Genomic DNA, 27,450 nt, shown 5'->3' with positions numbered 1-27,450 from the left:
AATATGATGATTTGGTGCTCAAGAAACATTTATTATCAATGTTGAATTATTATCAATGTTTTGCTTTACAGAACCATTCATAAGTTTGGGGCCAGTAAGAGTTTTTATACATATAAAAATAATTTAGTCCTTTCAGCAAAAGTGGCAGTAAAGACATTTATAATTTATAGTTAATCAATTTTATTTCAGTTATGTTTATTAATTTATGTATTCAAGAAACTATTTTGTATGGCTGGTTTTAGTTGGGAGAAACAAAAAGGCAGCATAATTTTAGGTAAGCTATATAAGTTTTGTAAGAAACAAAGGAGAAAATACTTCAAACGTTTTATGGAAATGGATGCATTGTTCTCATTTGTTGACATTTCTTTGCTGCAGAGAGAATGAGAGATGCACGCATGGAGTGCATGAAAATAATGAGCGCTGAACAATAGCTCAGCTCTTTAAAGCGTTGTGTTTAAGCGTCGCACCGGGCCTCTATTGCCTCATTTAGCTCTAGATTGATGCCCTGCACAAAGGCTTATTGTGGCTCTGGGCGATGACTAATAAACTTAACAGTGTAAGGTTTATATGGTGGCATAGTGCATCCACACATTCACTGGCCGTCCTGTTTCTGTCTGATTCAGGGGAGAAGAGGCCTGTATGTTCCCTCGGCTGCATTCTCTGGCCACAGAAACCAGGGGAAGCCATGAGCAATGGAAACTGCAGTGAGTCTTGGCTGAAGCTGAGAAGGAGGGAGGGATGTGTTTAATGGAGAAGAAAGAGGCAATGAAAGAGATTACATGATAGCGGTGGCGACCATGTGACTCGAAGAACTGAACCCTCAGCAGAAATGTGCTACTGAGGTTTTTTTTCTTCTTCTTCTCCATTTATCTGTCCTGCACTGATTGCATGTTTATTCACTTCTGAGATGTTAGGCTGTCCAGTTCACTGGGATTTGAATGCATGATGACTCCTGTCTGGAAATACATTCCTTTAGGAATGCTGCAGAGTGGAATCTAGATTATTGGAGTAAGTTTGGAAGAAAAAAATCCCCATAAATACAGATGCAAGTGTGTGTGTGTGTGTGTGTGTGTGTTTTGAACACATTGTTGCTGATCACAGGGAGATAAAAGCTTAAGCCTGAAAGCAAGCAAACAAACATACTAGCACTTACTGCATGCCTTTGTTCTTATCTTAGTTGAAATTTAAAATGTAACATCTGTTTAGAAAAGCTTTGTTGTTGTGTTGTTGTTTATCTTAAAGTCTTGGAAGTTAAACTTGTAGTTCGGTTCGCTTGGCGTTCACGTTGGCATTTTAACACCGAACCTAAAGATACCGAAACTAAAGCATAGGGATATGTTCACAACATGATTGGTTGGCTTTTATTACGTATATTTCGTGACAGAACTTACCGAACATCCAAAACAATGCTGTGTGCTGAGCTAAATGCACTCGTTGTATGTGCATAGCCGACATATGATGGTATTTGGACCAGCTGAGAACTCGTGAAGAACTTGTAAAGGAGTCAAAACAACGTCAGGAATCCGTCCGTCACACACAAACAAAGATCTGCTGCGAGGAGACGCGGTTCTGATGCTGTACTTAACTGTGATGGGAAACATTGACTATGATGAGAAAAATAACGGGTATGCTTGACCATTCTGTCGTTTTTAGGGTCACATCTTGTGACATCATGTCCCGTTTTTGGTTCGTTTACATGCCTTTGGTCCGTGTTGCGTTCATATTTCAGTCGAACCGCACCAGACGAGCCCCATGTTTTCAGCCTTTAGCAATTAGAATAAATTAGAATAAATTTCAGCAATTAGAATAAATTTATAAAAACTGAACTGAGCCAGTAAAAAATATTCTATACATAAACAGTATTTCCTCAAAAAAAATTAATATCATCGTATACAAAGTTTAGAAAAACTTTTCTTGATTGTTGAACTGTTTTTTTTATTTATTGATTGAATCTTTTTTTTTTTTTTTAAGAAAAATATTTTTTTATTTGCTACTTGAACCCACTGTAATGTCGGATAGATTTTCTTTTAATTTCTTTTCTTTCTTTTTTTTCTTCGTTCCTAAAGGAAAGTTTCCTAATTTTATTTTTGGAGTCTCCTACAATAGATTTACATGCATCCAAGAAGCATTCTGTCTCTCTAAACCCCTCCTTTCTGAGTGCTGCTGTGCTCTGATTGGTCGATGTCCCAGTCTGTTGTGATTGGCCGACCGCTTACAGCTCGTAAACAAAATGCCCATTACTATATCTGAATTTCAGCTCTGGAGTCTTCCTCAGCACTTGATACACAGTGATAAGAACAGTAACAATGGTGTCGGTTTTACCATATCAATTCGAGCCAGAGTCCTCGTCCTTTAGAAGTACATTTAAAGTGCAGAAAACAGTCTTCTCAACATGTCGACAACACAAACCAAACTCTTCCAGGCCTCAGCTAGTGTTTGAGTGCGGGTCAAAGTAGACGTTGTTCACAGGCAGCCAATGAAGACCATAGGCTGGCATTATGCAAATTTATGTAGTGTAAAGAGAAATGAGATGGAATTGCTGAAGACTTGTTTCGACTCTTAATAATATAAAAGCATAATACAGGCACTTTAATTTAACTCTGAACATTTGAATAACTGCAGTTATTATGTGCATGATGTAGTCAGATGCTTCTGGTTCAAACTAGGGTTGGGCAACGATTAATTGCGATTAATCGCATCCGAAATAAAAGTTTGTGTTTACATAATATATGTGTGTGTACTGCGTATAATTATTTTGTATATATAAATACACACATATGTATGTGTATATTTAAGAAAAATTTGCATGTATATACTGTAGATATATTTATACATAATTTATATTATATATGAATATTTTATATATAAATACCAAATTTTTCTTAAATATACACATACATACAGTATGTGTGTATTTATATTGACTAAATAACTATACACAGTACACACACATATATTATGTAAACACAAACTTTTATTATGGATGCGATTAATCACGATTACTCGTTGCCCAACCCTAAACTCTCCATTGCGGTGTGATGGGTGCTGTGGGTTCAGACCACTGGAAGTATGTCACCCCTGTTATACTTCTGTTCTACTCAGCAGTGGACGGCAAATGAAAGACGCTTTGTTTTAAATGGGACGATAACATCAGCATGTGCAGTTCTAGCCTCTTGTAAATGAAGCTACTTTTGTGGTTCAGTTGCAATGGGAAATGAAACCTGAAAGACTATTTAGGCAAAGCATTGAAATATAGAGCCACAAAGTGCTTTCCTGCATCTGGGTAAAAACAAACCACCATTCTGACCAGTGCATATCAATTTTAGACCTCATTTCCTGTTTCACACCATCAGAAGGCTAAGGCGTAGGTATTTTTAGCATAAACATGTCTGTTTAATTAGGTTGCTATTGTTCTGAACTTCCTGAACCAGATGATTAGAATGCATTTTGAGATGAATATATTGTGTAAAATGAATCCATTAATCCACCAGTTTTGTAACTTAATTTCTTTATTTTGTGTGTGTTTGCTACAGGAGAGGATGATGAGCCACAGTAGCCTTCACGCGCGGGGGAGAGATGTGCTCGGCCTCTGCTGTTTACCAGGTGAAGTCTCACAATGCAAGCTTATTTTTATAACGTTGAGATTTATCAACAGGATTTCCATGTTTTATCTATGGGGTTATTTTTTGATAGTCATTTACATTAGCATTCAGAAGTTACAAGGTTACATTTATTTGATCAAAAAGACTTTTACTATATTTTAATACATTTTAAAATGTAATTTATTCCTGTGATCAAAGCTGTATTTTCAGCATCATTTCTCCAGTCTTCAGTGTCACATGATCCTTCAGAAATCAGAATATTTCTTATTTGATCCATTTTTAAAACCGTTGTGCTGCTTCATATTTTAGTGGAAAACATGATCAACTTTTTTCAGGATTTTTTGATGAATCGAAAGTTCAAGAGAACAGCATTTACTTGAAATAGAAATATTTTGTAACATAATAAAAGTCTTTACTGTCACTTTTGGTCAATTTAATGCATTCTTGCTGAAAAAAAGTCAGGAACAGTAGCTACGTTAAACGTACAGTATGGGATTTTTTCTCCACTAGGGGTCGCTAACCTATTTACAATAACAAAGGCGTAGTTTGATGACGCAACATTTGCTAAGAATTATGGATGTTGTCGTCAACGTCAAGCCGACCGATCTAATAATGTTTATGGATGACTGAATACATCGATGCTTTTATCATGACTGTGATATGAAGCAGTTCGGGATTGCTAAGAGACTGTTATCAGCTCCACACGCGACGCGAGTCCCGCGGATATAAAAGGAATATGGACATTTCATTCTACCGAACTACACGCAGAATCACTACTCACAGGTCAGTTTATTAGACGAATTAAACTTGTGAGGTAACGCAGCGCTGTTTCACTTGGTCTAACATTACACTAGCACACTAAACTGCATTTGAATGTGTTGAAATGTAACTTATTTGTTAGTTTGTCTGTATGAGACTAACGTTAGCAGTAACGTTAAGCTAGATCAACATTAGAATAACATACAGATCATATTCTGACATTTTATCATTGTTGAACTATATAACATTGATTAGTTTTATGTAAATGTGCTCACCTGTTTAATAAAGTACATGTAGGAGCAGTCGAAGTCTCGGACGTGGAGCTCTCGTTTATATACTGTCTATGGGAGCTCTCGGCATCTCGAAAACACCGCGCTGATATTGATTCTCGTTTTAGTTCTCCTTTTTTATCCAAAGTCTGCTTGCCATGGTCCATAATGTTTGAACGAAACAACAACAGCGTGCAAATAGACATTGCGAACAGTGGTCCACGTCTGTCGTCTTGGTTACTATCAGAGGGCTCTGGTTCATAGCTCTGGTTACCATGGCAGCACGAGCGGAAACCAGGGACAACGCGGATATGACGCCATTGACTGCGACATAACGGAAATAAAGACACGGTCCGTGTCTTCGAATTAAAATATTAATTTCTCTGGATTTAGAAGTTAATTGGAACTGTCGGGATAATGTAAATACACAACTTTAAAAAATATATAACATAGATATAGTGATTTTTTATATTTTTAAAGCAAAAAAAATACATATTATGCCTTTAACACGGACTCCTTTTGTTTCAAATCTGAATTAATTCATTCCGATTGATGAATCTGAACGTAGTGTTTACATGAATGCTAAATAAAATGCTAATGCTAAATAAAACGCTAAATAGAACGCTAAATGATCGGGATGATGTGTGCGTTTATATGTCACAAGCTTAAAATCGGAACTGCACGAATATACAGAGTTTCCCACCGTTTTTCGCATACTATTCTCCTACATTGCTTCTTTTCATTGTTTTAAAAAGCAGACTTAACGCCATCTCTCGTCTCGTGACGCTATGCAAACTCTGCTGTGTTCGTTCATGTGTTTTGAAGGAGGCGTGGCTTTGGAGAAGCTCTGAAGGGAGGGTGGGGCCTCATGCTTTCGAAGCTAGCTTGCTATTGCTAGCTGCTACGAAAATTGCCTACCCTACCTTTAACAATGATAAAATAACGCATATCTACGTATAACTATAAATAACCTTTATTTATATCGTGCTTTATACAATACAGATTGTTTCAAAGCAGCTTTACAGTCATAACAGGAAAAACATGCATTTCAGCTGTTGTTCAACTGAAGTCAGTTCAGTGTTAACTTAGTTCCGCTGTAAAGATAATCAATTATTAATTTAGTTTATCTATAAAACAGTTTTGCAAAAAAAAAATTGTCATCGTCCAGCTCAGCTCAGTTCTCATACAGCAGCGTGAGTACAGTCAGATCAATAATATTGTTGAATATTAAGAGAGGGGAATATTCTAGGAGAGTGTGTTTATTTAGTACAACGTGACACACGAAAACAGTGATGTAGTGTTTTGGCATGTGACTCCGCTCTTTGTTGGAAAAGTTACACTGTTTTGAAAACCCTACTGACAAATGCTTTGCTGCTTTTAGGTAGTTGATCCCAAAAGGAAAGCACCAGGTCTGGATGGTTGTGGTCTGTGTGGGAGAATAACAGTCTGTGTATGTGGGTGTGAATGGTCTCAGAAAACAATCGCTTAGTGTGCTGAGTGTGTGTCGAACCCCAGCAGCCCCTCACCATAATCTCAGCGTCAGCACTGTGTTAAAGCAGCAGCTTTATTCAGGAATGTTGGCAAGCCGTGAGTCCGACCCGGACAACCTAATCTGTAACGCTTCATATCAGCACTTACTCTCAGTGGCCCTTTGGGAGCATAGAGCGATTCCCAACGCATCAACATTTAATAGAGCCGCTGCTAACCTCAACGCTCTGCTCACACACGGCTTAGTCTTTGTTGTTATTCAGCTTTCAGAGTCTTACTGTTTGGACTCCAAACACACACACCTGTCTGTGTTTTTACTGTTTACATTTGTGAATTCAATAAATTCTCAAGGGCATTTAATACAGTTGCCCCAAAACGTTGGACAGCTAAACCACACTTTTAAATGTCTAGACGTCTAAATCTATTGCATTATTTTCATATTTTATTTTCTCAGAACTAATTTGACTTTTTTTAGCAAGTCTCATTCACTAAGAAATCTGTGTACGAACATTTTTTACGAATAAATCATGATTCATCAATATCTTTCATTCTAAAATTTATTCTAAACTTACGAAAAAATGTAGGAACAACTGAAACCACTCGTACGCCGCTCTTGGTGGCCTTATAAAATGAAAATAAAATGTGTCATTTTAAAATGAACTTTTCAACAAAGATATAGATCTTAAATATATGTGCTTCTAAAAGGGTGTCCGGAAGACCCTTATAATATGTGATGTGATGGCCAAGTACGGTAACACATACTCAGAATTTATCCTCTGCATTTAACATCCAAGTTAGTGCACATACATTATTGAAGCTTGGCTACCTCTCTGGACACCCCTGTTGCAAAATCAATTTCACTGCTTTAACAGCAGACTTTTCTCAGTTCAAAGAACTATGACACTGGCACAAAGGCCATGTACACACTCCAGCTGAACTAAGTTGTCACTTCACCTATTAATATGAAAAAAAATAACAAGCCCAAAGATGCCTATAATAAGTGGACATGGCAACGCTGCAAATGCATGCTTTACGAGCATAAACAAAAACATAGCAGAGCGAGACGCGAGCGCAACGGTCAAAAATGTTCTTCAAGTGCATGTTTACATAGAAAAAGAATGTAAAAGTAGCGCAGTGGAATAAAAAAAAACTTGAGGTTTAGCCAACAAAATTAACAGATATTATACATGGTTACACACGCTCACTCACACTGTAGCCTTACATTACATTAAAAAAATGCACATCGTACGCAGCCACAGAAATACACAGCCATTTGTCACGAAATATAAATGAACACGCTGTTGCATTTTAATAACTTTTTAAAAAAACGTTTCAACATTTATTTTGCAATGTTTACTGATAACTACAAGCCGTTTGATTGGTTATAGGCTACTCAAGGAGCTCTACCGGTTATGGTATGGATTGATAGCGTTTGTGTCTGAGACTCCTTGTCTATGAAAGAGAATTAATGCCAGGCAAAAATGCAATCATTACATAGGAACGATGATCCAATGTTTAACCAGTGTTTGTTGAAATCCGTTTTATGTGTGTTCCTTTCCACATTCGTTTTAAGGTATTCCACGCAGGCTATACATGATCACAGTTAGATTGCATGTTAAGTTATTTTCTCTAGATTTTAAAGCAGGATTTAAAAAAGAAATTTGCCATCCCAACAAAATCACTGGGTCTTATCTGGCCACCCCTGAAATAAAGTTCTGGCTATGCCCAAGCTCAAGGGCTCAAGTCGTGGGTATTGACATTTTCCTGCTGGTATTGAGAATCGAACATCCTTCGTGTTACAAGTCTGACTCTCTTACATTAGGCCATGATTTTTTTGTTGTTGGTGTTTTTGCCTTTATTATGACAGACAGAAAGCAAAGTGGGAGAGAGAGGGGGATGGGATCAGGAAAGGTCCGCGAGCCAGAACTCGAACTCGGGTCGCCTGAAGCGCAGCGGAGCTACATTTCAGTGCGCTGCCCACGAGGCTATCGGCTCCGACCAAATTACTCAAATTACTACCTCGGTCACTAATATAGAATACTCCAAATTCATATACATTAGAACGAGGTGAAGATTAAATTCATGTGCGTATGCAAGTGTTGTGAATTAGGTGGAAAGTTTTCGTGAGAAGTGTTTTTTTTTAATCAACTGGTGTGGCAGTTGTTTTTAGTGGATGTATGAAAGCAGTTTTGTTTATTGACAGCTACAAAAATACAGTTAGTACTGACAGCATTAGTTTGTCAAACATATAGTGTCAAATTACTTTTGCATTTTCATTTTGAACAGTTCAAATGTTACAGTTCAAATGTTTGGGGTCAGTTCTATATTTTTTTAATTAATATTTGTATTCAGCAAGAATGCATTAAATTGATCAAAAGTGGCAGTAAAGACATTTATAAACTTACAAAAGATTTATATTTGAAATTAAAACGTGTAAAATGTGTCACTGTTTCCACAAAAATCTTAAACAGCACAACTGTTTTCAATATTGATAATAATAAGAAATGTTTTTTGAGCAGCAAATCAGCATATTAGAATGATTTCTGAAGGATCATGTGACACTCAAAATTCTTTGCCATCACAGGAATAAATTATTTTTTTTGATATATTAACAGAAAACAGTTATCTTACATTGTAACAATTTTGCACAATATTACTGTTTTTACTGTATTTTGATTAAATAAATTCAGCCTTGGTGAGCATAAGAGACTTCTTTCAAAAACTTAGTACAATATAGACATAAATACAGTAGTAAAATATAGGCAGTGTTGATAGATAATATTCTTGGTTGAAGACCAGTCTGAAGCAGCACATGTCATGACTACTCCTTTGTTATGGGATCCTAATTCATTTGAATCTTAGAGGTCTAAGCTTATAGATATCACAAGTGTCATCCATCCACAGTGGTTTGAATATGGAGCGCACAAACGCAGATTAACCATTCTGAGTCAAAGGGCTCACATTGCAGATCCCCGTGGACACACACGCAGTCATGTGTAAGTCTCGACCTCCATCCACACGATCTCTGATAACCCTCCAACGCAGGACAGAGGAAACTGAATCGGTCCCTGGGGGTGAACAGGTCAGAGGATTTTGAAAGAGTAGATTATACTGTATAAGGCTGCTATTTAAAAAGATATATATGTAATGCAATGATAAATTATTCAAACATGTAGTACACTGCATTGTTGTAACGTGACCTTGTCATGTTTAATTTAGAGAATGGCATCCAGTAAGCATCTCAGAATTAAAATGAGTCATTTTGCACTTTTTTTTAGCACTTACACTGCATTGTGTGAAGCAACATTTTTTTGGAGTGCTTTGGTTGTACTGCTCGTTTAGGCAGATGCATACAGAAAAATCACATTGAACACTTACTGCATATTTCAAAAATAGTATAGGTAATATTGTAGTGTGCAATTTTAAACATGCCCCATGAGATACTGTTTAATTGTTATGTAGAGTTAGTATGTTCTTATTTGTGTTGTAGGGTGGGTGAAAAGAAAGGAATTAGTTTTTTGGCAGTGTCTGCAGCAGATGGTATTATTTAGCTGCATTAGTGCATTTTTTTTATTTGACTTTGTGGTTTATTCCTGTAACTGGGACAAAACTCCAGTAAGTTCTGAGTTCTAGCAGCAAACCAGCTCAAAATGACTGACAGGCAGAGAAGTTTTGTTATTGGCTAAACTATTAGCAAACCACGTATGTATGTATTTACTTGTTTGTTTGTTTGTTTGTTTATTTTAATTTATATTTATTACTTTTTTTCACATACACGTTTATTATTTAATTTGTATTTATTTATTGTTAATTTTTATTTGTTTATTTATTAATGTATTACTTTTTTTAGTTTATTACTTACTTATTTGTATTTTCTACCCATTTAATGTATTACTTATTTATTTCTTAATTTTAATTTTTCTTTCTTTCTTTTTTTTCATTTTATTTATTTTAATTAATTTATTAATTTATATTTATTAAGTTTTTTATTTTTATTATTTATTTATTTTATATTTTTTATTATTTATTTGTTTTACTTTATTTTTTTTATTTAATTTTATTGCTGTTTAAGAGCCTAGGACTGTGAGCTAATTATGTGAGGTAGGGACATTTTTTGTGTGCTTTTCTATAAAAAAGATCTTCTTGATCTTACTGGTTTAAAGTCACTGTAACTCAGTCCTACTAGTAAACTCTTGCCGGCAATGTTTTAAGTAAAAGCTTTTGAAATGATAAGATAGATGTTTGCTCTTTTAAGACTGGGAATGTGAGATGTGGCCATGCTTAATGGTTCCTCGTTCACGTGACGTCATACGGTAGCCTAAAACCTTGAAAAAGAAATCAGGCTGATGTGAATCTGAGAGGTATAGCATGGCTGTGGTAGCGCACGCTATTCTTGCCTGAAAGTGAAGGGTAATGGAAAATAAATGCTGACAAAAACAAATGAAACTGGATGTGTGGTTCAAATGAGCACAGTAGCAAATCTCAAACTGAAATGAATTAGTGTGATTAATTATGATTGAAACGGTTTAATTTTGAGCTAAATTGAGAAATAAGAGGTTACGTTGTCGCTGCTAATACATATTATATACTATAATGTATAATACTTATTTGTTAATATTTTGAATGACCTTTTATTTCATATTTTCAATGTTCCATTTTAGTAATTTTGTTGTGATTTTTGTGCATTTTTGTTATTTTTACATTTTCTTTTAAATATTTTCTATATAGCTAGTGTATATTTCATTATTACATATTTAAATAATTTCAAAATTGATAGTTTTAGATTTAGTAAAAAATAACAACAATGAAACATTTTCAGTTCTCATGAAACTGTCCAGTGAATCCTAAGCGCTCCGTTTTTATAATAGTCCAGTAATCACCGTGACAGTCCGATCTCTCTGCTTCCGTCCTGTTCTCTCTGACATCTGCTCCCATGATGCCTCAGGAATGAGCTTTGAGGTCCGACGCACCCTTGAGAGTCATAAAATCAAGGAACTCGCCTTTGCAAAGTGACCACAAGAGCAATAAGAGCAACCCGACTCATTTCATGTGTTGAGAGCGTGTTCATGCCTGACTCTGGCGGCTTTAAGAGGCTCTACCAGCATTAAACTTCTGTCCTATGTCTTATTTTTTATTATTGTGTGTGTTTTATGTCAACAGACTCATAATTTCCCTCAAACTATTTTTGAAATACCACATATGCTTTATATATGTGGCCTACAGAGCCTTTGAAGATTGTCTTTGACTTAAAAACCAGATGTTTGTGTGATTTTTATTTCCACATTTTCCTGTTGCTATAGTAAACTTTAAGCAGTATAGATGACTCCAAGCTAACAGTTTTCATCATGTGTGTGATTTGTGTGTTGGTCTTCAGGAGAGTGTGTGTTGCAGCGGGCCGTCCTGGTGAGGAAGAAGCTGACGGCTAAGGAAGGAGGAGGCTGGCTGTCTGGGACTCTGTTCTGCACTCATTTCAGAGTAGCCTTCGTGCCTCAGGACAGCCAGAAACCTGACGTGAGTGCCACAGATTGCTGAGATGTTTCCGGAATGAGAATCCAGGCGCTTCTCTGTTTTTTGTGTAAAGTTGAGCCTTACTGTGAACTGTGAAGTGCTTTTTGTCGTTTATAAAGTCTCTGGCTGTCTAGTGTTACATCCTCTGCAGACATATTTATCTTGATGTCTTCTTTTTCTCCTTTTCTCCTAGGATAATGCAGATCCCGTGCTGCTAGGAGATCATGACGTAGCTCTCGCCTCTATTGACAAAGTTGTGGCAGGTGAGGCAATCTTTACAGACAGACAGACAGACAGACAGACAGACGATTGGTCGGTCATTCGGTCTTCATACAACCTGCCAAGAACATTTTTAAGTCACATTTTAACCCAATGTTTAAATACATTTTAGGGGTTGAACAACTTCAGATTTACTTAAAGTCGACATTTATGTGATTAAAGTCGAGTCGTCGTCGACTAGTCGCTGATGACGTCATTAATGAACAAATAAGCCTGAACCTCGAGCTGAGACTCTGAAGCGGGTTGTCTTATACAAAGTTCTGTCAGGTCCATTAAGTCAAGAACACACAGACAATAAAAATAAAGTATTTTTATTGAATAGATTGCAGGAACAAGTTGATGTTCCTGAATTGAAATTTGGCGGTATGGCTCTGTTCAGGGAGTCCTCTGACCTTTCATGAGCACCATGAAATAGCAGAGAGTCAGAGGACAGCAGCAGCATTAGGGAACGCTCACACAGTTTAGCTAAAATATCCCCCCAAACAAAACCACACCTGGCAATCCTCTGAGACACAGAGGATGATTTATTTTAACAATTTATATGCTTAGTAATCTACGAATATATACGGATAATTTGCAATATGTTATAATCAGATGAGTCCTGACCACCCATGAATTAGCAGAAGTCAGGGGACAGCAGCAGTATGAGGAGATAGCAGCCGCATATAGGGACAGCATTATCAGCATGAGGGGATGCAGCAGCAGCATAAGGGCTCTCACATTATTTTGACTAGATGAGCTATTCCCCCCAAAACAGAATTTGAGTGTCTCGAATGGTGTCATATGAGCCACCCTAATTTAGCAATTTATATTATGGTAAAAATTATTAATTAATTAATGAAATGACTATTCAAGACTGCAATAGCTAAAACATGCTGTTACCTAGAATTATCTGACTTTGAACTGTTTTGACGGTCTAGTGTAAGCACTATGAAGAAATGACTAAGCCACCTTCTGAGAAACAAGCTAGATGAAGGAATTAAACAGCTTTTTACCAGCGTACAGATCAGCAGAAGCGAGCAGCAAGCATGTATGAGCAAACTGAATGTGCTTTAAATAAGGCGCCTTGTTTGAGCTTGGCCATTGAGCAGCGAGGGGAGTTAACGAGCTAATGCAGCTCAGCTGGAGCAGATCAGCTGACGGGACAGTGTTGTTAGCAAACAGCATTAGCAGCGTCTTGACTACCTGGCCTGCCAGAACTGACGCTGACGCTCAATTTATGGCATATGATTCAGCGCTGCCACAAGGCTATTTCTAAATCATATACAGATAAAGTAGCACAGTAAAGATTACATTTTTATATGAATGCATTAGTGTGAGAGCAAATGTGTGTAAATTAATTCTACTTGGCAGTGTCTCTGTACTAATAGTGAAGCTGTGGGTTTTAGTTACTAAGAAAGTGATGCAAGAACTTTTCAGTTTCTAAGCTATTTTATTGATAAATCACAGAACAGTGTTGACAGTAAGTTTCTGCTCTACTGAATGTTTCTGTGTGCGTGCTAATGTCTGCATGTGTGTGCGTTACAATGCAGGATCGCATTAGTTTAGAGTGGTGATTAACTTACGTGTGCAATAAACTGTTTAAAACGTGCATTCACTCGTTCAGTTTTGAGCATCTAGATGGTATAATCAATCATATCTTGTGGAGTGCTCTCGGAGTATGCATTTATTTGTCATTTCAACTGTTTCAACGGAGTGTAAAAGTGGACTTCAAAGATTTCTTATCCTGTTGCGCCCTCTATAGGCCATGATCAGCGACGTCAGGCTTAACGCATCATGGCAGAGCATTAAAGGGATAGTTCACCCAAAATTACTAATAATTACTCACCCTCATGTTGTTCCAACCCCGTAAGACTTTCGTTCATCTTCGGAACACAAATTATGATATTTTTGATGAAATCTAAGAACTGTCTCACTCCTCCATAGGCTTCTATGGGATCGAAACTTGCAAACCCAGAAAGTTAGTAAAGACATCGTGAAAATAGTCCAAGTGACTACAGTGGCTCAACCATAAGTTTATCAAGCGACGAGAATACTTTTTGTGCGCAAAAAACAACAAAAATAACATCTTTATTCAACTATTCATTTTCGACTGAGTGGGCCTCTGAATGAATTCACCTTATGTAACAGCGCAGCGCTTCTGGTACATTACGTGAATTCATTTAATCAAAAATGTCTTAATTTGTGTTCCGAAGATGAACGAAAGTCTTACGGGGTTGGATCAACATGAGGGTGAGTGATTACTGACAGAATTTTCATTTTTGGGTGAACTAACCCTTTAAAAACGACTAGTTGACTAGTCTGTGCGACCCCTAATACATAGTAATGTCTGTTGTAGTGGGACCATCGCGCACCAAGCTCGTGACCCCTACCTGCTCCCTGAAGTTCACCCCGGAGGAACTGGTGTTGTACTGCCGAGACCTGCGTGTTCTCTGCTTCCTGTTCGACAGACTCACACCTGATACTCAAGCTGTGGAGGTTTGTCCTCAAATAAGGAAAACTGTACGGCTAGACATGCACTACTGTTAATGTTTGGGGTCGGTACGATTTAAAAAATGTTTATGCTCACCAAAGCTGCATTTATTTGATCAAAAATACAGTAAAAACAGTAATATTGAGAAACATTTTTACAATTTAAAAGAACTGTTTTCTATTTTAATATATAAAATGTAATTTATTCCTGTGATCAAAGCTGAATTTTCAGCATCATGACTCCAGGCTTCAGAGTCACATGATCCTTCAGAAATCATTCTAATATGATGATTTGCTGCTCAAGAAACATTTCTTATTATTATCAATGTTGAAAACAGTTGCTGCTTAATGTTTTTGTGGAAACTGTGATACATTTTTTTCAGGATTCTTTGATGAATAGAACGTTCAAAAGAACAGCCTTTTTTTTTTTATCTTATAACATTATAAATGGTTTACTGTCACTTTTTATCAGTTTAATGCATCCTTGCTAAATAAAAGTGTTAAATCTTAATGGCCTCAAACTCAAATGCACAAATGCAGATGGGATTTTTTCCATTTCATGCTTTTAAGAGCCAAAAAGGAAATATACATAGGCAAAATAGTCTTAAATTAAATTACATTAAATACATTTGTATATTAAAAAAAAAAAAAAAAATATATATATATATATATATATATATATATATATATATATATAATATATATATATATATATAATATATATATATATATATATACAGTACCAGTCAAAAGTTTGGAAACATTACTATTTTTAATGTTTTTGAAAGAAGTCTCTTATGCTCATCAAGCCTGCAGTAAAAAAAAAAAAACAGTAATATTATTAAATATTATTACAATTTAAAATAATGGTTCTCTTTTTTAATATATTTTAAAATGTAATTTATTTTTGTGATGCAAAGCTGAATTTTCATCAGCAAGTACTCCAGTCTTTGGTGTCTTATGATCCTTCAGAAATCATTCTAATATGATGATTTAATACTCAGTTATTATCAATGATGGAAACAGTTGTGCTGTTTTTTTTGGAATACTTTTTTCAGGATTCATTGATGAGTAAAACGTTAACAGCATTTATTCATAAAAACAGCATTTATTCAAAATAAAAACATTTCTAACAATATAAATCGTTACCATCACCTTTTATCAATTTAACGCATCCTTGTTGAATTAAAGTACTAATTTCTTTAAAAAAAAATAGTTATTGTTCCCAAACTTTTGAACGGTAGTGTATATTTTTACAAAAGATTTCTATTCTAAATAAATACAGTTCTTTTTAACTTTTAATTCATCAAATAATCCTGAAAAAAGTATCTCAGGTTATAAAAAAAAATATTAAGCAGCACAACTGTTTCCAACACTGATCATAAATCAGCATATTAGAATGATTTCTGAAGGATCATAAGACACCAAAGACTGGAGTACTTGCTGATGAAAATTCAGCTTTGCATCACAAAAAAAAATTACATTTTAAAGTATATTAAAAAAGAGAACCATTATTTTAAATTGTAATAATATTTCATAATATTACTGTTTTTTTTTCTTTTCTTTTTTTTCTTTTAACTGCAGGCTTGATGAGCATAAGAGACTTCTTTCAAAAACATTAAAAATAGTAATGTTTCCAAACTTTTGACTGGTACTGTATATATATAGATTAGATAGATAGATAGATAGATAGATAGATAGATAGATAGATAGATAGATAGATAAAAATAGATAGAGAGAGAGAGAGAGAGAGAGAGAGAGAGAGAGAGAGAGAGAGAGAGAGAGAGAGAGAGAGAGATGTGTGATATATATAGATAGATAGAGAGAGAGAGAGAGAGAGAGAGAGAGAGAGAGAGAGATGTGTGATATATATATAGATAGATAGAGAGAGAGAGAGAGAGAGATGTGTGATATATATAGATAGATAGAGAGAGAGAGAGAGAGAGAGAGAGATGTGTGATATATATATATATATATATATATATATATATATATATATATAGATATAGATGGATATAGAGAGAGAGAGAGAGAGAGGTGTGATATATATATATATATATATATATATATATATATATATCACACCTCTCTCTCTCTCTCTCTCTATATCCATCTATATCTATATATATATATATATATATATATATATATATATATAGATAGATAGATAGATAGATAGATAGATAGATAGATAGATAGATATAGATATATATATATAGAGAGAGAGAGATGTGTGATATATATATATATATATATATAGAGAGAGAGAGAGAGAGAGAGAGAGAGAGAGATGTGTGTGTGTGTGTGTATATAGATAGATATAAAAAGATTGCCATTTAAATAAAAAATTAAATGGTAATTAAAAAATGTAAAAAAAAAATGTAATTTATTAGAACACATGGATGCTTTTGAATGGCTGTCAATAAAGAAAGTTGCCTTTTTTAACCAGGTTGTCTGGTTACAGCATCTACCACCAGGGCCATGATAACCATCCCCAACTGCTAACCTTAGTATTTGAGTTCACAGTGCATACTTGCGTAGAGTGTGTTTCAAGCCTTATTGTTGATCAACAAACTAATGACTGCCACACTACTTTAACTTGCTTTCAGATTACGTATACCATTGCGAAGACCTACCAGCCACTGAAACCTGGGACCATCGTCTCCTTCCAAAATGCTGCTTTGGGCAGTATTGGTGAGTTATTAATAATCAATGCAAACAGCCACTATGACACAACAGATAAAAGCGCACAAGGAGAGAACATCCTGTGTTTATAGATAAAGTTATAGTTTTTTTTTTTGTTTGTTTTTGCGTATCTGCAGTACGTCCCTGAAGGTTTTTGCAATGATTATAATTTAGAAGAAAATGTGAATATGATCTTTTTACGTTTTGCACTTTTTACATTACATAGTAATTTGAATGTGACCTATTCCAAATGATGCGCTCATTAACAGATGTCTTCGACTTATAAATTGAGAGTAAAACTTGTTCATTTCAGTAGTTTTTGTCAGGTTTTGAAGCATCAGGAAAGTGAGGAAATGAGTTTCAGATCTGTATTATAGGAGTGAGCAAAATTGTATTAATATAAGTATATGTATGCGTATGAATTAAAAGTCTTAATAAATAAACAGCAATAATGAGCTACATGTCATTTACTAAGTATTATTATACAGATGAATATAAATGGAAATGAGTCATTTTTTTCTTATCATTTAGTGAAAATCAGTGTGGAAAATATTCTTTGATTTATTTTTATCTAAATATTTTTTTTTTTTTCAAACAATTTCAGAGCAAATACATAAATATTGTGATTTATATTTTCAAAAAGATGAATAATTTTGAAATATAATAGTTTTTGCCCAGTCCTAGCTGTGTGACCCACGCATATTTGATATTTAAACGAATCATAGAAGGAAATGTGAGCCAAGCCACATCTCTGAGAAGGAAAGTGACCGTCAACCGGATGAATAATGGAAAGTAATCTGAAACAGGTCACCTTCTAGCCCTTTTTCAACCTTGTCAAGGTTTGTTTGTAGTCAGTTCATGTTCATTGCACCAGTCCACTTGCTCTCCAGCAAGCAAATTGAGTTTGCAGCTCTCGGGAGGTTTTGCACATAATCCGGATCTTGTAACCAGTCCAAACGTTTAATGCCTCTCTATGCTGTCTATAGAAATGAAGCAGTTTCTAAGCAACCGGCGGCGTGACCCCACCATGAACTGGTTCGAGAGTTCGTTGGGTTGGGAGCAGGAGCTGGAGAGGACAGGTGCCACGGGCTGGAGGGTCAGCTCTGTCAATGACCGCTTTGAGATGTCCACCAGGTAGAGATCCACTTTCAGACCTCCTGTGCTCAGTTTAGTACTGACATTAGAGGGTGTTTTTCCACTTTTTAGACATGACTGATGTTGTGTGTACCATAACAGGTTACTGTGAAATGCTGCTCACACATACTCTCTGATGAATAGCCTTTGGTGTGTTCTCCTCCCATTTTTAAAGACAATTTACACAAATTGGATGGAAAAAGCTAAATAATAATACTTATCATTTGAACATAACATGGCACACTTGCTGATTTTTATATGCAAAGTAGTGAAGTTATATAACAGCTACATGTACCATATGGGCCAAAAGTGATCTTCACCCTGTTTTATTCATTATAAAAATGTGTTAATTATTTTTTCCACATATTGCGTAGTTGTGCTTGGAGTCAATTGTTTTATTTGTAAATGAATGAAACGTCAAATTGTGCAGACATAATTTTGGCCAAACTGTCATACAAAGAAATTATGAACGCATGCAAAAACAAGACCAATGATATATTAATAACTGATTATGTTGTAGTCAATGTGTACTTTTTTTCTGCATAAAAATATAACCTGTAGCTGCACTTTACCCCTTTTTTGCCAAATAATTTGGTCAGATAAATACCCTAACCAAGTTTAGTGTTTTGTTCTTCACTCCTATTTAAAATATTTTCCTCATATTTTGATGGTTTAATTGAACTTTGTAGGGTGTGTATTACTACTGTGTGCTGTAGTTGCATATTGCATGCTTATCCAAATGCGTTATACACTTTTAAGTTGAAGTTTGGGTCATTTATTTCTTGTAAAGAAATTAATACTTTTTATTGAGCGAGGATGCATTAAATAAACCAGAATTGACAGTAAAGTCATTTATAATGTTACAAAAGATTTCTATTTCAAGTTGATGCTGTTCTTTTGAACTTTCTATTTATCAAATCCTGAAACAAACTCAAACTGTTTTCAGCATTGATAATAATAAGAAATGTTTCTTAAGCAGCAAATCAGCATATTAGAATGATTTCTGAAGGATCATGTGACACTGAAGACCGGAGTAATGATGCTAAATTTCTTATGCTTTGTGCTTATGCTTATTCAAATGCTTTGATAACAGGAATAAATTACATTTGAACATATATTCAAATAGACAACAGTTATTTTAAATTGTAGTAATCTTTTGTTTTTGACCAGATAAATGCAGTCCTGATGTGAGCTCACCACATAATGTTTTCACAAGGATATCCAATCATAATCGCATGTGGAAACTGCTAACACTTTTTTTCTTCTGTGTTCTTGTAGTCTGCCCAGATTCAATGTGGTTCCTCAGAGGGTCCTAGACACAGAGCTCAAGAAAACATTTGCCCACTTCAATGAGGGACGCATCCCAGTGAGTTCATTCTGACATGCCTTTACAAAACACCAACCCTTTAAAACACAACATGAAATTAAATATGACATGGGATAAGGATAAAATCATTGTTTACGTATTCGATGAATGTTCCAAAATGGAATGTTCCTAACTTTTGTTTTCATAATACTTTGTATTGTTATCATAATCAAAATGTAAATACTTTTTACCAAGGCTGCAGAGCAAGGCAAAATTATATAAACATAAGGATAAAATCAATTCCTTCCCAGCATTTCTCACAGAACATTGTTTGACTTAAAATGTGTCACATTGCAAAAGTAAAGTTTTGTGAATGATGTTTCATGTTGTCCTTAAAGTAATAAGTTTATCCAAAACTTAAAATTGTCATCATGTAGGCTACCCATCCTCATGTTGTTCCCAAAGTGGATGCTATTTTTTCTATGGAAAACCTTTCTGTACATTGACAGTTCATAAAGAGTAAGTCTGTCAAGCTTCAGAAAATACATAAAATCACCATAAATAATACATAAGAGTTTAAAGGTATAGTTCACCCAAAAATTATCCTATAATTAACTCGCCCTCAAGCAAACCTAGGTGTATACGATTTTCTTCTTTGAGCAGAACACTATCAAGAGTTATATTAAATAATATTTTGGCTCTTGTAAAGGCATTGAATAGTGCCTGAGTTGTTGATGCTCCAAAAAGTGCATCCCTCCATCATAAAAGTAATCTATACTATACAACTTCAGTGGGTTAATAAATGCCTTCTGAAATGAAGCATTGCATTTTTGTAAGAAAAGAAAAGTCTGTTCTCACCTAAGCTTATGCTACGCCTACGTCATACGTCCTGCATCATACTTCGGGTCAGAGGTCACCCTTCCACCAGAACTCGACTCTCTCATGAACGCACATACGGCTTCAGACGGCATGTATTAACCCACTGGAGTAATACATGGATTACTTTTACGATGGATGGATGCACTTTTTAGAGCTTCAAAAACTTGGACGCCATTCAATGCCATTACAAAGCTGGGAAGAGCCAGGATATTATGTGTTCGGCTGAAAGAAGAAATTCATATATACCTGGGATAATTTTTGGGTGAACTATTCCTTTAAGTCTTATGGAGTAATACGATAGCATTGTGTGCAATTTATAGTCATCTTCAGAGTGAGCTGTTTTAATATGGGACAGTTTGGTCTACTGAATGTCAAATGTTTATATATATATATATATATATATATATATATATATATATATATATATATATTGAAGCATGTTTTATCATTTATAATAAATAATTGAACTCCCCTCAGCGATGGTGCTGGCGACATCCACGTGGCAGCGACTTACTACGAATGGCCAGCTTCCAAAATAACATCTACCATGAGAAGGATGACATCAGGTTTTTCATCATTTCTAGATAACTTAGACATCCCTTAGCAGCAGTCAAGCATCCATCGATGAACAGAGCCCTTGTCTGTGATCCTCAGGAACCTGGAGTTGGTGCTCTTTGGCGGTCAGCAGCTGTGTGTGATTGTGGATCTGGGAGAGGAAATGCCGTCACCTGCAGATATCCAGCTGGCTCACACGAGACTCCGGACTCTTTGCCTGGGCGGTCAGTACGTTTAGTTGATTTTTGATGAACTGATGAGACCCTGGTGCAAAGTCCAGCTTACATTTCCAGACTGGTTTATGCTAGTTGTTGCTTTTCCAACTTGGTGATGCTGGCCAGGCAAGCTTGATGGGTGCAACAGCACATCAGGATCTAAAACAGGGTCCTATTATGCTTTTTTTTACATGTTCAACTTTCTTTAGTGTGTAATGTTGCTGTTTGAGCATGAAAAAAGGTCTGCAATGTCCCAAAGCACAAAGCCACTCCAGAGGGAGTTATTCTCTATATCAGTGTCACTGTTTCTGAACTTGATTGTAGTGTTGAGTTTTCTTCCGGGAAAGAAGACGTCATAATATTCCTCATTTAAATCAGGCATACATAAAAAAATGGGGCGAGGTCTGGTTGAGTTAGTTAGTAGTGTGTTGAAACTCACAGTTATGGTAAGGGGCGTGATATTTCCCAAACACGCTCGAGGCGGTTGACCAATCACAGCACACTGGTCCAGCCGACCAATCAGAGCACATTGCGCTTTTCTTAAGGAGGGACTTCATAGAGACAGGAACTAAACAGAGCGTTACTGACAGACTGGGAAGAGAGGACCTGCAAAAATGTCAAATATGTGAAAAATAATGTGTTTTGAACATTCAAGCATTAAAACTTATTCTAGCAGACCCCAAAAACAAAATTAAGACTTTGTAAAAGGGCATAATATGGCCTCTATTAAAGAAATAATTCAGGAATAATTCACCCCAGAGTGAAAATTCCTTCATTTAGTCACTGTTGTTCCAAACTGAGATTTATTCACTTTTTCTAATGTCTTTCGTCATTTGTGGTTAAATGTTGTGACTTTGCACAACAGCTGTTTTGAGACTGGGAGACTTGGGTGGGGATCTGAAGATTTTGTGTACAAAGGTCAAGAGCTTCTATTGTTTGAAAAGATCAATTTTAGTTTTGCAGAGATAGTCTTATTGTTTTGTCTGGCTTCACATTCCTGCTGTGGTTGAACCCACACTGGCCTGCAGCATTCTTCATAGTGGTGCGAGTTCAAAGAGCAGCTCGCACAATCCCACCACAGACTTTTGTTTCTCCACATTTTTCTGGAGTGCGGCGCATTTTTGCATGGTCAGTTTTATGATACCATAGAATTCTGGAAAATTCCAATTGGTTCAGAGTAGAAGGCGTGATAGACTGATATTGACATAGATTATGAGATTATTGGCATAGACTGCAAGAAAGACGGCAAAATGTTTTGAGATTGTAGTTGCCTCTTGAGTTAAAAAATGTTGGCAAATGTTTTTTCGTTTGTTTTTTGGCCAGTTTTCAATTCCTAATGTGTGGTAAATAAGTGTTTCATTTAATTTCAGCAATTTTATGGACGTGTTTGCTGTAATTAAATTTTGTCATGTGAATTGTGCATTTTATATTTCTATTTATTTATTAGCTACATTTGTTGCATTTTTGTTTTATATATTTAAATTTTATTATGTAAAATGTGCATTTTATATTTATATTTATTATATATATGTATTATGTTTATTTATTAGCCACACTTGTTGCATTTTTTTGTTTTGTTGGACTTGTTTGATTATAAATAAAAAATACATCATAAAATTTTATTATATTTATATTAGCCATTGACCAGTATTGTTGTTGGTAAGTTTTACAATGTGTCGGTCAATAAAATGTATTTTTTTCTCTTTGCCCCCAGATATTTCATCATCTGTATCGGTGCCTGATGACAAGTGGCTCTCCACACTTGAAAGCACTCGCTGGCTTGACTATACCAGGTATATATGTACTGTACTGTTGTGCATGAATATAAATTGAAATTTCATGACAGTGGTTGTTCTGACTAGCATACCACTATCACTTTGTCTGCACTATATAGTATGTATACTATAGACATGCGTCTTGTGAAGCTCATCTATGCATAAAATACCTGGAAGACCTACACTGCATTTGCTAAAATGTGCAGTATGTAAAAGAGCATACTACTGCATCCCACAATGCAATGCACTAAATTTGAACTTTCCAGTGCAATGCAGTTGATGTTGCCTTTATCAGTGTATCACGCTGTCTGTATGCTTTACCCAGCTGTGTTTGATGTGCTTGTGTCTCCACAGGTGCTGTCTGAGAAAAGCCGCAGAGGTCGCTTGTTTGCTCAGAGGAGGTCACATGACTGTTGTTCTCCAAGGTTAGTCACACTGATCATTAACGGCCATCTGACCTGACTCTGAACTTTGCACCCCACTAGCACACAATGACTCATGTGTGTCTTTATACTGTTCACACGCATACAGCAAAATCCAATTTGTGCTGAAAACAGAAATGAATATAGCCTTCGAGTGTGCACTACTGTTTAAAAGTGCCATATTATGCCCTTTTTTCAAAGTCTTGATTTTGTTTTTGGGGTCTGCTAGAATAAGTTTTAATGCTTGAATGTTCAAAACACATTATTTTTCACATATTCGACATTGTTGCAGCACCTCTCTTCCCAGTCTGTCAGTAACACTCTGTTTAGTTCCTGTCTCTATGAAGCCCCTCCTTCTGAAAAGCGCAGTGTGCTCTGACTGGTCGGCTGGACTGGTGTGTTGTGATTGGTCTACCACTTTGAGCTTGTTTGGGAAATGCCACGTCCCTTACCATAACCGCGAGTTTCAACACTCAGCGCTAGTTTGAGTATACTAAGCAAATGTACTACTGTCTAAAATCGGTCAGTCTTTTTTCATAATGCACTCAATTGCAAATTTTTTCAAAGCCAGTTTTGATGCTACTTGAAATCTGACCCCTAAGTGCATTTCTAAAAATCTTTAGAAATCATATCTCAAACCAAGTAAGATTGCAGTTTGTAACAATAGGATTTAATCTCTTTTTAACGACACACTCTTAGCAGAAGTTAAAGCATACCACACAGTTGTGATTTATTCTTTTTCCTAACCCATAAACCAACAAACAGCGACATCTGGCAATGCCCTTCAATTCTTTAAATTCTCATTTCATTTTACAGTCCTCTAAATCATTTGTTTTTCTCCACGTGACCCGCAGCCGCCCTCCAATAAACATCAATGTTCTGTGTGTCTTGACAACCAGTGAATAACTTGAGGAATGAGTTTCTCAGATGAGGCTGTCCCACCTATCTATCACTGTAAAAGCCTGTTCACCACATGTGTGCCGAGCAGAGACACTGAGAAACCTCCACGAGAGGGCGATGAAACCCCCTCATCCACTGTTCCAGTTTTAGGTGTAAAGCTAGGGTGAACTGCAGATCATCAGATGATGTGTTGGTTTTTGCTCTGTTTCCCCTCAGAGCCGGAGGATCGAGACATGAACTGTGTGGTCTGCAGTCTGGTGCAGGTCATGTGTGACCCTCACTGCAGGACTGTGGCTGGATTCCAGAGCCTGGTTCAGAAAGAATGGATCACGGCCGGACACAAATTCCTCAGCCGGATCAACTACCACCGTGAAAGTGATAAAGAGGAGGTAAAAGAAAGAAAGGAGGAAACCTAGTGATCTGCTCACATACATTCAGATTATTCTTATAACAGTGCGAGATTATGTAGACAAACCTTCAAACATTTGTTAGTAAGATTTTTAAAATGTTTTTGGAAGAAGTCTCTTATGCTTAGCTCTCTTCTCTGATGACGTGTTTACTGGCACGAGGGCGGGGCAACCTGTCACTCACATGAGATCCACCGATAGCAAACCTCAACCATTAAACCAATTCCACAAAATCAAGTCCCACACTATATTTCTTCTTGTTCGAGAAGCCGGTTCACTCAGATATACGTCACAATAGGGAAGAACAGATTATCGCAACTTCTGTTTCACCATTCCGACTTTAACAAATGAAACCTTATTGTAAAGTTGATAAAACTTTACAGTAAGGTTCATTAGTTAACTACCGTAGTTAACATGAACTAAGAATGAACAATACTTCTACAGCATTTATTAATCTTAGTTAATATTAAATTCAACATTTACTAATACATTATTAAAATCAAAGGTTGTATTTGTTAACATTAGATAATGCACTGTGAACTAAAATGAACAAACAATGAACAGCTGAATATTTATGAACTAACATTAACAAAGATTAATAAACACTGTAATAAATGTATTGCTCGTTGTTAGTTCAGGTTAGTTAATACATTAACTAATGTTAACTAATGAACCTTATTGTAGTTTTACCGGGATTTTGAGGTTGTGAGCACATATGATGCTTAGCTGACCCTTTTGTCATTTCTGAAATAAATGCTCATGATATTTCAATTTCAGTTTGTATTGAGCTCTGTTTTATGCTGTACCGGCTTTGGTGTCCGGCAGGCGCCCGTGTTCCTGCTGTTTCTGGACTGTGTGTGGCAGCTGTGGGCGCAGTATCCCGCACGCTTCCAGCTCACTGAAGACTACCTGCTGGCTCTGCATGACAGCGTGCATCTTCCTCTCTTCAGCAGCCTCCTGGCCAACAGTCAGAGGGAGAGATGTCGCCGCTCACAGGTACTCGCACAGATACTTTCACAACACGCGTCAAAATAATATCTGCAAAATAATGCAGCAATATCTTTGCTTGTTGTGCCTTGCATCACCCTTAAGGGGTTGATTTTACAATAAGGCATCATACGTTTGTACATTATCCTCTTTTTGCATGGCTACTTACCAAATACATGCACTACCGTTCAGAAGTTTGGGGTCAGTATGTGTTTTTATGAATGAAATTAATACTTTATTTAGAAAGTGATAACGTATAACATTGCAAAATGTATAACATTGCAAAAGATTTCTATTTCTAATAAATGCTGTTCTTTGGAACTTTCTATTCATTAAGAATTCTGAACAAATGACATTTCCACAAAAATATTGAGCAGCACAACTTTTTTTAACATTGATAATAATAATAATAAATGTTTCTTGAGCAGCAAATCAGAATATTAGAATGATTTCTGAAGGATTGTGTGACACTGAAAACTGGAGTTATGATGCTGAAAATTCAGCTTTGATCACAGGAATAAATTACATTTTAAAATGTATTCAAATAGAAAAAGTTATTTTTGGATTTTCACAATATTACTGGTTTTAATGTATTTTTAATCAAATAAACACAGCTTTGGTGAGCATAAGAGATGACTTCTCAAAAAAAAAATCTCACCGACCCCAAACTTTTGAACAGTAGTGTAAATAAATGGACATGCAGTATTTATCAAAGTTATTATTTTGTAATTTAAGAGAAAGAAAGAAAACGTGGAGTGATGCAAAGACTGAACTATCTGTTAGAAAACAGTTTGTAAACAGTTGCTACAGTAAAGCCTAACTATTTTTGTTTATTAGATGCTCTTTTGATCGTTAAGTATTGCATATTTCTATTGCCTTTTCCCTGCAGCATCTTCCCCAGAGCTACACCCCAGTAAACGGCCTGAGGGAATTGCCCATGGGCGGCCCGGAGGAGCCGGTTGACCCACCTTTCCCCCCGGTGTGGGACTGGGCCCTGCAGTACAGCAGCCAGAGACGAGTCCGCTTCACCCAACCCGTGTCACAGCCCTCCTGTCCTCCACCCGTCCTCAACGGAAACCTCAACACCAACCTGGACCGCGGCTGGGTAAGAGTTATCTGCCGTGAGGACGACGTTAACAGTCGCATTTCAGCAATGATATATTCCTCCTGTATAGGAATAGGGATGTTGTTGCACAGTGGTTAAAGGTCTGGGCTGTATAATAATAATCTTATAATAATAATAATAATAATAATAATACTAAATGTATGTTGAGCAGCAAATCAGCATATTAGAATGATTTCTGAAGGATCATGTGACACTGAAGACTGGAGTAATGATTCAGCTTTGATCACAGGAATAAATTACATTTTAAAAAATATTCAGATAGAAGACAGTTATTTTAAATGGTAAAATATTTCACAATATTACTGTTCTTACTGTATTTTTAATAAAATAAATGCAGCCTTGGTGAGCATTAGAGACTTCTTTCAAAAACATTAATAAATCTTAATGACCCCAAACATTTGAATGGTAGTGTACAAATCACCATCCACTGTGTTTCCCAGAAGACATTAATAGATAATAAAACTGGGTCAGAATGACATGATCATTGTAAAACTCCTTTGAAACAATCTGTGTTGTATAAAGCGCTATAAAAATAAAGGTGACTTGACTTAACAATGACAGACTTCATATTTAGATCGAATTATTCCTTTAATCTCAGCTTTTTCCAGAGGGATTGTCCCTGTAATAAGTGCATTGTAAAAGCATCAGATATGATTACTCTCTTCCTCCTTCCTTTAGATAG

At 36.0% G+C, this 27,450-nt stretch overlaps 1 protein-coding gene across 1 annotated transcript in view; it reads left to right on the top strand.

Moving 5' to 3' along the window:
* Positions 1-27,450, top strand: part of mtmr11 (myotubularin related protein 11) — a 37,287-nt gene that overhangs the window by 4,043 nt on the left and 5,794 nt on the right. The window contains exons 2-15 of the mRNA XM_084089002.1: positions 3,534-3,603; positions 11,493-11,629; positions 11,820-11,889; positions 14,244-14,383; positions 16,987-17,071; positions 18,049-18,196; positions 19,475-19,562; positions 20,859-20,947; positions 21,036-21,160; positions 22,866-22,944; positions 23,281-23,351; positions 24,465-24,637; positions 25,481-25,651; positions 26,532-26,747. Coding sequence (XP_083945128.1) covers positions 3,534-3,603; positions 11,493-11,629; positions 11,820-11,889; positions 14,244-14,383; positions 16,987-17,071; positions 18,049-18,196; positions 19,475-19,562; positions 20,859-20,947; positions 21,036-21,160; positions 22,866-22,944; positions 23,281-23,351; positions 24,465-24,637; positions 25,481-25,651; positions 26,532-26,747 — 1,662 coding nt within the window. The remainder of the gene's footprint in view (positions 1-3,533; positions 3,604-11,492; positions 11,630-11,819; positions 11,890-14,243; positions 14,384-16,986; positions 17,072-18,048; positions 18,197-19,474; positions 19,563-20,858; positions 20,948-21,035; positions 21,161-22,865; positions 22,945-23,280; positions 23,352-24,464; positions 24,638-25,480; positions 25,652-26,531; positions 26,748-27,450) is intronic.

This window comes from Abramis brama (assembly GCF_963993115.1).
Source record: "Abramis brama genome assembly, chromosome: 17".
NCBI lineage: Eukaryota > Metazoa > Chordata > Actinopteri > Cypriniformes > Leuciscidae > Abramis > Abramis brama.
The sequence above is the reverse complement of the archived record's forward strand: the minus strand, read 5'-3'. Positions and strand labels throughout refer to the sequence as shown.